Source organism: Terrapene carolina, unplaced genomic scaffold (genome assembly GCF_002925995.2).
Source record: "Terrapene carolina triunguis isolate 2854851 unplaced genomic scaffold, T_m_triunguis-2.0 Scaffold33911, whole genome shotgun sequence".
In the NCBI taxonomy this organism is placed as follows: domain Eukaryota; kingdom Metazoa; phylum Chordata; order Testudines; family Emydidae; genus Terrapene; species Terrapene triunguis.
The window spans coordinates 13,558,759-13,570,264 of NW_020698262.1; the positions used below are offsets into that span (position 1 = coordinate 13,558,759).

At 46.7% G+C, this 11,506-nt stretch overlaps 1 protein-coding gene and 2 non-coding genes across 3 annotated transcripts; all 3 read left to right on the forward strand.

Moving 5' to 3' along the window:
• Positions 1 to 267: 267 nt before the first annotated feature.
• Positions 268 to 8,576, forward strand: LOC113409643 (60S ribosomal protein L13). Its single transcript, XM_026663788.1, has 6 exons — positions 268 to 362; positions 786 to 903; positions 1,402 to 1,543; positions 4,618 to 4,791; positions 7,001 to 7,057; positions 8,374 to 8,576. Exons 2-6 carry the CDS (start codon positions 800 to 802, stop codon positions 8,530 to 8,532), a joined length of 636 nt encoding a protein of 211 aa, XP_026519573.1. The 5' UTR covers positions 268 to 362; positions 786 to 799; the 3' UTR covers positions 8,533 to 8,576.
• On the forward strand, positions 1,133 to 1,214 carry LOC113409659. Its single transcript, XR_003370559.1, has one exon. It is a non-coding gene; the product is annotated as a small nucleolar RNA MBII-202 (small nucleolar RNA).
• LOC113409660 lies at positions 4,474 to 4,558 on the forward strand. The gene has a single exon (XR_003370560.1). It is a non-coding gene; the product is annotated as a small nucleolar RNA MBII-202 (small nucleolar RNA).
• Positions 8,577 to 11,506: the final 2,930 nt, after the last annotated feature.

Genomic DNA, 11,506 nt, shown 5'->3' on the forward strand with positions numbered 1-11,506 from the left:
TTTAAAGCTAGGAATTGTGTTTGCACTTCTCTAGTCCTCTGATACCTCACCCATCTTCCATGAACTGTCATGGATGAGCAACTTTAGCGCTTCCTCGGTGCAGCCAGCTGCCTTTCCCTAGCCCACCTGGTGCAGGTAACGGCACTCACTGGTTTTTCATACGCGGCCGCTTTAAAACGGGCGCCATCTTTGTAAAGGGCAGAGGGCCTTTGGCGAGATGGGCGCTGAAGCTCCCTGGGCGGGCCTTCCGCCATCCTTTATTCTAATTGGTCAGTAACCAGTTCAGTTTCCGCTAGGCCTGATATCCCAGCGTGCCCTGCGTCACCCCCTCCTTTTCCGGTCGGCCATTTCCCCCCGTGGAGGTAGGTTTGAGCGGAGGCCGGGCCCTGCAGGGTTATCCGCCTCCATCCGCCGCCTGGGCGGCCCGCGGGGCCCGGGCCCTGGGCAGCCGAACGCAGGGGGGCCGCCTGCGGCCTGTCGCGTCCCGGGGGGAGGCGGCTGCGGGCAGGTGCCGGGCCTGGGGGCCGCTCCCCGGCGGCCGGGGCCGGGCATTCGCCTCAGTCGTTCCCAGGGTGGCGGCCCGCGCGGGGCTGCCGAGCGACGGCCCTCGGGGGCAGCGGTTCGGGTTGGGGGGGCGGCTGGGAGCTGTTGCAGTCCGGCCTGGCCGGGGCTCTCCGCTCCCCCGGCTCGTGGGGTGCTGGGCCTCGCCGCTCTCTGCTTTCTGTAAGCCGCGCGCGCCTGCCGCGAGTTGGAGCTGTCATTAACCGTGCCCCTTGTGTCTGCAGGGATATAAGCAATCATGGCACCCAGTCGAAATGGCATGATCTTGAGACCCCATTTCCACAAAGATTGGCAGAGACGAGTTGCCACATGGTTTAACCAGCCTGCCAGGAAGATCCGCAGGTGAGATGCTAAGGACAGCTGGCTACGTGTGTCAGTGAGACCAGTGTCTGGTGAGATTGTCTCTACCTGCCTTGTGACATCGAGATCACGTACTCGGGAATTTTGCCCCCGTGTCTCCCGTGACATGTTGTGGTGGTTAGAGAGTGATTGATTAATTAAAAGTTACCGTGGTTGTAATCACAGAGGCCAGTAGAACAGTTTAATGCCTTTAATTAGGTCTACAGTCAAATGATGAAAATTCTCCGGAATCTCTGCACAACATTGATGATTTGCTTGAACCCTTTTTTAGCTGATGACTGTAGTTTACTATGAGAGCGTGTAGTCTGGCCTTGTTCACATCAGTTACTAGATGGACACATTCCTTACCTCAGCAAGTTGGATGGGCCCTCATGTTTCTCTGGGAGGGACTCTGGGCATTTAGAAGATTGTCAGTGTAGAAGTTATGTATCTTATACAAACATCCTTTTGTTGACTGCTGTGATATTTCTCTTTGACCAGGAGGAAGGCCCGTCAGGCAAAGGCTCGGCGCATTGCTCCACGCCCAGTGTCAGGGCCAATCCGACCCATTGTGAGGTGTCCCACTGTTAGGTACCACACAAAAGTTCGTGCTGGCAGAGGATTCAGCTTGGAAGAGCTGCGAGTGAGTATAACTGGTTGGTTAGCATCTCATAGTAGAGTGCGCTCACATGCAACAGATAAATTCTATAAATGTGTCCAGTGTTAGGTGGGTGCAGAGTAAAGTATCCAACTGTAATTTGGTGTTTCAACTCAATTTTTTGTTTTCGAGTGGGTGAAATGAACTCCTTGATATATTTCCCTGTCTTGCGTGGCCTGGTTAGTCTGTCGGTAGCTAGTGTGAGATGTAAGCAGCTGAGAGTGGTTGGCAAATGGATATCTGTTTAAACTGGTTGTGCATGTGGCCGTTTTGGAATTTTCTAGGGATGTCTCTTCACTAGCAACGTTAAATCGTTGCCGTGGCAGTGTAGTTGTAGCACCCCCACAAAGGGAGTAGCTACCAGCGCTGGAAGCGCAGCTGCCGGCACCGGTGCACTGCCTACACCAGGGGCGGCAAACTTCTTTTTGGCCTGAGGGCTGCATCGGGTTTCAGAAATTGTATGGAGGGCCGGTTAGGGGAGGCTGTGCCTCCCCTAACAGGCAGGCGTTTCTCAGCCCCCACCCCCTATCTGACACACATGCGCGCGTGTCTCACCCCTGACGGCCCCCCGGATCCCCTGCCCCCAACTCCCCCTTCCTGACTGCCCCCCACGGGACCCCTGCCCCATCCAACCACCCCTTCTCCCTGACTGCCCCCAGACCCCCCGCCCCTAACTGCCCCCTGCCGCCCCATCTAACACTCCCTCTCCTTCCTGACAGACAGACACACACCCGGGACCCCTGCCCCACCCAACCACCCCTTCTCCCTGTCCCCTGACCACCCCCGGAACCTCCATCCCTGACTGCCCCCAGCCGCCCTATCCAACCCCTTCTCTCCTCCCTGGACCTCTGCCCCATCCAACCACTCCTTCTCCCTGACTGCCCCCATTTAACCCCCCCATTCCCCGCCCTCTGACTGCCCTGACCCCTAGCCACACCCCTGGCCCCGAACTCCCCTGCCCTCTATCCAACCCCGCTCCCTGCCCCCTTATCACGCCTGGAGCACTGGTGGAGCGGCTGCACCATGACAGGCAGCCGCGGCGCCCGGCTGGAGCCAGCCACGCACTGCACAGCACAGAGCACCGGGTCAGGCTAGGCTCTGTAGCTGCGCTGCCCCAGGAGCGCGCTGCCCAGAGCATTGCGCCGGTGGTGCAGTGAGCTGAGGCTGTGGGGGAGAGGGAGGGAGGGGCCTGGGGCTAGCCTCCCTGTCCAGGAGCTCAGGGTCCAGGGAGACCGGTCCCGCGGGCCGTAGTTTGCCCACCTCTGGTCTACACTGGCACTTTACAGCGCCGAAATTTGCAGCGCTCAGTGGAGTGTTTTTTCACACCCCTTAGTGAGAAATTTGCAGCGCTGCAAAGTGGCAGTGTAGACAAGGCCTAGATAACACAACATTATTATCCAGAGTACAGGATGGTGGTTGCTATAGGTAGGTGTGTAATTGCTGTAGATGCAGAAAATGGACAATATGTGTAGGATAAATATGAAATTAGAGAATTAGTTAGCTTAAGTTTAGTTAAGAAAATATATATATGTTGTAAAGAGAGGCTCTGATTAGCAATTAGAAGGAAGGCCTTGAAAATAATAAGTTATAAGGCCAGATGGAATGAAGTAGGGAGCATACAGGGGGCTGGACTAGATGACCTCTTGAGGTCCCTTCCAGTTCTGTGATTCTACATTTGGTTCAAAGAATAACAAATGAGGTAAAAGAACTTCTAAAAAGAAGGCCTCTGACCCTTGAGGATGACTGCAGATGGTTTTAAATAAGACCAAGAGAATCTGTCTTAAAATGAGCCAACATGGCCCTTGCCAACCCACACACCAGTGTTAAAGCCTGTGTGAATCCAGGGGCAATGGCAAAGCTGTTGGCAGCAAGGAGAGGAGGAAAGGCCTTGGGAAGAGAGGAGTTTGTAAATCTTCATCCAGGTAAGACTGGAAATAAGGGTGAACTGTCTGAAATTGGTGTTTAACTGAAGTCTGTACTTGGCAATGACATCACTTGTTTGTTGAACAGTATAAAGAAGTTCATTGCTAATACCTGCCTGGCCATGTTAGAGCCGACCAATATGGGTCTAAGCACCCTGGGTTTAACCCGTTTGTAAGTATCTTGATCAAATGTTTTGTTACTGTTTGGATGTAGTAAATTATATATGCATGTTTAGAGTAATTGTATAACTTTGGATTTAATAAAGGAATTTATGGTTACGTTTGGTGGTTTCCCGTATTCATATTAATTTCAGGCATTCCAATAGTATGGGAATGAGATGTGTAGGCAGCAGCATAGGTCAACACAAGATTGTTTTGAAAATTAAAGAGATGTGGTCAACTTGCCAGTTTAATAGAATTCCAGAGTTTTAAACCACTCAACTTCAGGAGTGAGGAGGAGGGAGTGTTATGGTAATGCACCTTTCTGTACAGTCATCTTATGGGACAACAAAAGCAAATGTCTACAGGACTGTTCAGCACCAAGAAATAGTTTGCTTCTTTTGGTTCTCTGGTATTTTTTAGGGGCTCATGATGTAAGTGATACCTGATAAAGCATTGATTTAAACCTTAATAGTATAGCCAACTTCATGAGTCAGGTTGGCATGTGTGATTTAAATGGCCCAGTTGCTTGTTACAGTTGGAATTGCACGTTGCAGTATAATGTATACTTATATAAGGACACTTGCTTATTTCAGTGAGTGAAAGTGATATCCCCCATTCTTTTCCCTGTGGCCTCCGATTTTGTGCCCTCCTTTTGCTATTTGAAAGAGTGTTGGCCTCAGACTAGAAAGTTATGTAATATGTGTTGTCTTATATTTGAGTCTAATCTTTGACTTTTGGAGATGCCTTATCTGTTGTTGTCCAACTTCTGGGCGTAGCACAATTCATATTTCTTAATCACTGCTCCTGCTTCTGATGGGCCTTACAGTCAAATGATGACACTTTCTCCGGAATCTCTGTAGTCTCTGTGATGACTGTATTGAACCCTTTTCCAGCTGATGACTGTACTGGCTTCACTCAGTAGCACAATGGCATAACAGTCACTTGAAGGTTGACATTAACTCTCTTGCTTTACAGATGGCTGGCATCAATAAAAGGGTTGCCCGGACTATTGGAATCTCTGTGGATCCCAGACGACGCAACAAGTCTACAGAATCCCTGCAGGCCAATGTGCAGAGACTGAAGGAGTATCGCTCCAAACTTATCCTCTTCCCAAGGAAGCCCTCTGCACCCAAGAAGGGAGACAGCTCTGTAAGTACATTGGGTCCTGGAAGCTTTTAGAGGCCTTCTCCTGCTCAGTGGTGCTAAGGGTTGGTTATGGCTGATCCTCTAATGTTCTACTGTAAAGCGTTGTTTACTTAGACACATCTCCTAATGTAATGCCCCTGCACGGGAGGCCTCTTCCACTGGCAAAGGGTTGATAGAGCAGCTCTAGTCTGCCTTCAGGTACATCTGATGGAGGGATGAGCTTGGGTGTTGGCCAGGGTATGTGCTATAACTTGTACCACCTCTGTTGTGCTGGGAGCTGGGCCTGGAGTGTGGAGTGTGCAGTGGTGATTTAAAGCCACATTGGGGGGAAGCTGCCCTGAATCAAAGCCATGATACTTTAGCAACTCTCTCACAACGTCTGATTTTTGCCTAAGCAGTTGAAATTTAGTAAAAGCAGTTAATGTGTTAGGGTGGATAATGAGCCACCGTTTCAGGAGTACTTGTCTCACTATGTAAATAATTACAAAAGAGAGAAATGAGAGAAAATGCAGGGACAGAGAGGTTTTTTCAGCTGAGTAACCTACAGAGGTGGTGAGTTGGTCAATTTTAGGGGAGTTCCACCTATCAACCTGTAAATCTTAATTCAGAGAAAACACTTGTATCAGCTAAGGTTCTGAAATAAGGTGGATTTCCATATATTTCTTTGCTCCAGCTATGTAGGCTCCGTGCTTCCAATGAGGAGGTATATGTAGTGAAATGAAAGATTTGAAGAAGGGGATTTCTAGGCAACATCCATAGACTCTTATGTGCTCAGGCTTTTTACCTGTATTTAAACATACTTCCTGCTTAAATGTTTCTAACGTGGCATAGTCTGCCAGCAGGAATTGGGTCAGTGTGTGTTAAAACTCTTTCAAACTGATCATTGAGCTTTTCTCTGACTGCATTTATACTGGCTGGCTAAACTATATAAAATGTGCCTTTGTTGGAATTTATCAGTTTAACATATTCCCTAAGCCCATTGTAGACAGTCCTGGAAAACGTCCCTTTGAACCTGGTTTGGGACTGCTGGAGGTGTGGATGTGAAGAAGCTGAAGTAGAAACTACTTTATATGCAGACTAAAGGTTTCCCCTTTTCTCCAGCAAGGTCTTCTGTAACAACGGTTTCCTTGGGGGCAATTAGTGCCGACTTTCCTGGAGTGTCATGTGAATATCACTGATAACTGGTGCAATTAGAAAACCTAAAATAGTGTAGTCCCGTGTGTTCATATCCTAGACTGGTTAGCAAGACAGATCTATCTAGTTGTGAATGTTTAGCACCAGCACAGCTTTAAAATGGTACAATGAACTTGAAATATAGCAGTTTCAGAGTGAGATAAAAATTGTTAAACGTATTATCTCCTCCCAAGGGTCCCTTTGTTAATTCTTGTGCCTTCTTTTGCCACATTTTTAAATGTTTCTTTTCCCTGTGGTTTTGCATGAGAGCCAGACAAATAGGGGAAGCTGAATGCTGTTTGAATATACAAAATAAACTGCAAAGTAACTTTTCTCTGTCTGGTATGGGAGCCAGAGACGTTACTGGAAACAATAGTAAACTTGAAATTTTTTCAGGTTGGTGTAACTTTTATAAAGTCGGTGTTGTGCCCTTGAACCAGGGCTTTACATTCTTGGTTCCTGTTTTTGGTGTGGCCAGGAGAGGCAATTTGGTGGTGGAGTAATGGTGATGCATCAGCATCTTGTCAAGCCCTCAGGATGACTTTGCTTCCTTCCACCTCTCTTAACTGGGCATAGTTAATAGGTCACACTCTCCAGTGCAATTGCAAATTCTGGGTTCAGTTGAATTTCTCTTAAAAACAAACAAGTCTGCTTTAGGCTGGCCCCTTCAAAATGCTAGCACACCCTCTGTTGGAGTGGGAAATAGCGCCCTTCTCCACTTGTGTGTTTCCGACACTCTCCATGGTGTGTATGTGGGAATGTAGGGCCCTCTCTTCAGTCTGAAATATGGGCCAGAATTCCTGAGGTCCAAACCATGGAACTTTTTCTGTTAAACATGTATTGCTAGATTCTCCAGTCAGATCACCAAGCTGGGGTCTTGCACACAGGCCTAGTTTTTAGTTAAGATATGAAACTGAAGAGCTTATGTTTTGCTCCAGAAGGTACGTTCCCTAACCCAGGCAGCTCCCACAGGCCTGCCACCAAAGGAGTCAGCTTGTCTGGCTGAACTCAGTAATCGCTTGTTTCCTCTGTTACACAGCCAGAAGAACTCAAGATGGCAACTCAGCTCTCTGGACCTGTTATGCCGATCAGGAACGTAAGTGAACCTGCAAATCATGTGCTTTGTTTGATTGTTCTGAAGTTAGACGCTGCTGTGATGTATCTCTAAATACTAGAGAGAACTGACTCGACAGAAATGGGTTTTTCAGTGCTGCATTGTGACACTGCAGTTACGTTTCGCTCTCTGTAGACTGCAGCAGTTACCTTGAGACCAAAGAACAAGAGCCTGTTAAAATTGACCTCCTTATTTCTCTAGTACAATGGTTCTTAACCTGGGGTGCAAGGTGCCCTTTCTGGGGGTGTGAGACATGCCAATTTTTTTTAGAAGGTAAATCATCGAAAACACAAATTAAGCACAGGCACGCAAGTACAACTACTTTGTTTCATCAAACCTATGTGTTTATTGACATTATACGTTTTTTAACAATTACCCTGTAATATACAAACAAAAAATATATCTAGGTTTAAAGAACTGACCTACTTCAACAATTTTTGATAAGGGGTGCGAGAACATATTTTGAGACCCAATGCAGGCTGCAGTAAAGGTTAAGAACCACTGCTCTAGTAAAATACTGTTGTTGGTTTTTTGTTTTGTTTTTTTTTTTATCTCAATATTTTACTGTGAGAGTGTAACTTTAGCAGGGTCTCTGGATTTTTTGCCACTGTGTAATGAGATGCACAGAGCTGACTGCTAAAACTTTTAACCAACTGTTGGTTAAATCAGAGCTCCCTTGAGGAAGCCGAAGGGCAAGTTCATGGGCTTGAAGTAGTGGCAGTGTTTTGTCTGGGGGTAGACTAATGGATGCAGTTTCAGCTGTCAGGATTTGTTCTGAAATTGAGGGTTCTGCCTGAAGCAATTCAGAACTGAGGATGGAAGAGTTACCAGCTGTCTGTGCACAGCCCTGTGCTTTGGTAATTTAGTCTTCAGTGACCCAGGGCTGGTAGCTCTTTACTAAGTATAACATGACAAACTGTGGGTTCACTGCAGTTTGTTCTAGAACCGTTGCTACTTTTGAAGAGTTACATTTGATGCTTGCTGGTGGTAATCCACAAATGAGTGTAAACTGACTGCGAGGTAAATATCAATCTACCCTGAGATGGTTATTCTTGGGGTTTCTTCCCTCACCTCATCAGTGGTGTGAGCTGACAAATACAGAAGCTGAATAAAATGAGGCACCTGATTGAATAGTGTTGCAGGCATGGCCTCCTGCTTTGATAAAGCATCCCTGCCAGTCACGGTGTCCTGTTGCTAGTAGAAATCTGTACCAAAAAGTAACTCTTCTAAACATTGAATAGGCCAGAGGATTCCAGAGAAGATGGTTACACATTCTATCTGGCTCTTGTTTCTGCTAGGTTTACAAAAAGGAAAAGGCCCGTGTTATCTCTGAGGATGAGAAGAACTTCAAAGCCTTTGCCAGCCTGCGTATGGCCCGGGCAAATGCCCGTCTCTTTGGAATCCGTGCTAAACGAGCCAAGGAAGCTGCAGAGCAGGATGTGGAGAAGAAGAAATGAACTGTTCTCCCTCGAACTGTCAATAAAAGAGTATAGAAATGTAACCTGGTGTGGTGTCTTCTTAGGCCGGATGCAAAGGGATCCAGAATAAAGGAAGGTGATACTTTTGACATGAAGCCTATACTCAGCAGTGTTAGTTAGTTTGTTCAGCTACATTCTAGCCGTGTGTTGTATAAAAGTAAATTGAACAGTAGTCTCAACTGGTTTGCTCACTGCTTCTGAGATGAGCAGGTAATAGGCTCCTGGCATTGTGGGTGGCAGGTACTCATTCAGTCTGGGTGGAGTTGCCTTAGGTTTAAACAGTTAAGTTTTCCCCTCCGCTTGCTGTTTAATCACAGCTGCTTTGAGGGAAACCTGAGCAGATGGCTCTTCAATCAGTAGCGAGAGACGGCCCTGCATGGCTCCTCTCTTCTTACGGAGCAGCCTGCTCGCTTTTGCCTGTAAGAAACAGGACTGAAATTTCCAGTGTGTGGAGGACTTGGCTGAATCAAGTTGTAAAAGAGAACTGAATTTGATAAAAGAACAGGAGTACTTGTGGCACCTTAGAGACTAACACATTTATTAGAGCATAAGCTTTCGTGGGCTACAGCCCACTTCTTCGGATACATATAGAGTGAAACATATATTGAGATATATATCCACACATACAGAGAGCATGAACAGGTAGGAGTTGTCTTACCAACTCTGAGAGGCCAATTAAGTAAGAGAAAAAAACTTTTGAAGTGATAATCAAGATAGCTCAGTACAGACAGTTTGATAAGAAGTGTGAGAATACTTACAAGGGGAGATAGATTCAATGTTTGTAAAAAGAACAGGAGTACTTGTGGCACCTTAGAGACTAACACATTTATTAGAGCATAAGCTTTCATGGGCTACAGCCCACTTCATCGGATGCATATAGAGTGAAACACTAACTCCTGTTCTTTTTGCGGATACAGACTAACACGGCTGCTACTCTGAAACCTGTCAATGTTTGTAATGGCTCAGCCATTCCCAGTCCTTATTCAATCCTGAGTTGATTGTGTTGATCTACAACCTATCCTGAAAGATGATCCTTTACTCTCACAGATCTTGGGAGACAGACCTGTCCTCGCTTACAGACAACCCCCCAACCTAAAGCAAATACTCACCAGCAACCACACATCACTGAACAAAAACACTGACCCAGGAACCTATCCTTGTAACAAAGCCCGATGCCAACTCTGTCCACATATCTATTCAAGTGACATCATCATAGGGCCTAATCACATCAGCCATACCATCAGGGGCTTGTTCACCTGCACATCTACCAATGTGATATATGCCATCATGTGCCAGCAATGCCCCTCTGCCATGTACATTGGCCAAACCGGACAGTCTCTACGCAAAAGAATTAATGGACACAAATCTGACATCAGGAATCATAATACTCAGAAACTAGTGGGAGAATACTTTGACCTGTCTGGTCATTCAATGACAGACCTGCGGGTGGCTATCTTACAACAGAAAAACTTCAAAAACAGACTCCAACGAGAGACTGCTGAGCTGGAATTGATATGCAAACTAGACACAATTATGCTCTTAATAAATTTGTTAGTCTCTAAGGTGCCACAAGTACTCCTGTTCTTTTTACTCTGAAACCTGAATTTGATACAGTCCTAAACTACCACTGGGGGGGCGCCTGTCTTCATGCAGCACTAACTACATGTTTTTTTTCTCTGACAAGCCAGTCTGATACCCTGTAAAATTGCTGTGCAGGTTTCCTTAGTGCCTGGGCTTTCCAAAAGGAATTGGTAGAATGTAGGGTGCCAATCTCAGCTGTGGTATGTATGGTGTCTTTAGTAGCAGGGTACCTCCTCTGGATTCTTACTACTAAATAGGGATTCTGATTTCCTTTGCTTCTCTAGCATCCCCTCTGTAGGCTGTTTGAACTAGGTCCCTGGGTATCTTGTTCAGAGTAGCACCATAGCTTCTGGGAGGCACAAAGTACTATCCAGCCTGTTGAATTTGGAACGAAGAAACAGCAAGAGAAATAGATCTCCCTCTGCGCCCCCCCCCCCCCCCAATCAATTGCAAACTTGCTTTTTACCTGCTCGCCATAACAGCTGTTTTGTTACTGCTTGTTCCATGCTTGCTTGGACTCCCACGTATTTGAGCTTGACTCTTTAAACAACACACTCATTTTCCCCTCTGGATAAGAATGAGCAGGACATACAGGGACCAGTTAACTTTACCTGCACTGGGGTGTTGTGTGTAATGTGCATTGTGAAGTAAAATCCATTCCGGAGCTCTACTGACCTGACCCAGCCAGCCCTTTGTCTCCCAGCATGGAGAAAATGCTGGGTTCTGCCTCTGGGACAAGCAGAGAACTCCCCTCACAACCAGATCTTGTTTGTCATCTCTAAGCAATGACTTGTCTTTCACAGCTAATATTTTCTCTTCTGGTGTGTGGGGTTGCCCAAGTTCCTGCCCCTAACAGTATGTGAGGCTTTTCTATGAAAGAGGTGGAACCCGAGGCTATTTCTTGCCCTCCTAGCCCCGTATTTCACATGGTTTGGTGTTGGGGACAAGGGGCAAGTCCAGCCATTCCTAAAGGGGAAAAAGCCGTGATTTGACAGTATTGCCACTAAATAGCTAAATGCCTTCTCTGAAATAGTTGTCAGTATTTCACTGTGCGAATGAGCTGCCATCTCCCTGCTGCATCCCATTGTGAAAAGGACCGAGCTAAGTAGTTAATAGAGGAGAGAAGCTGGAACCTTATCCATTCAAAGAAAGGCTTACTTGCTAGAACTTGTAAAACTTCTGAGGGGATTGGAGGGTTATTTGTACAGTGCCAAAGGTGTGAATGGTACCATAGAGTCCTGGAAGAAACAATTTCCTGCGGAGCTTGCAATTGAGATTAATGGGCCACGTGAAGGAAAGGGGCAGAGGAATGAAGAGAAGTGTTTTGGGGAGAGCCTGTTTTTAATTCATTCAGATTTTAATGTGATTTGTT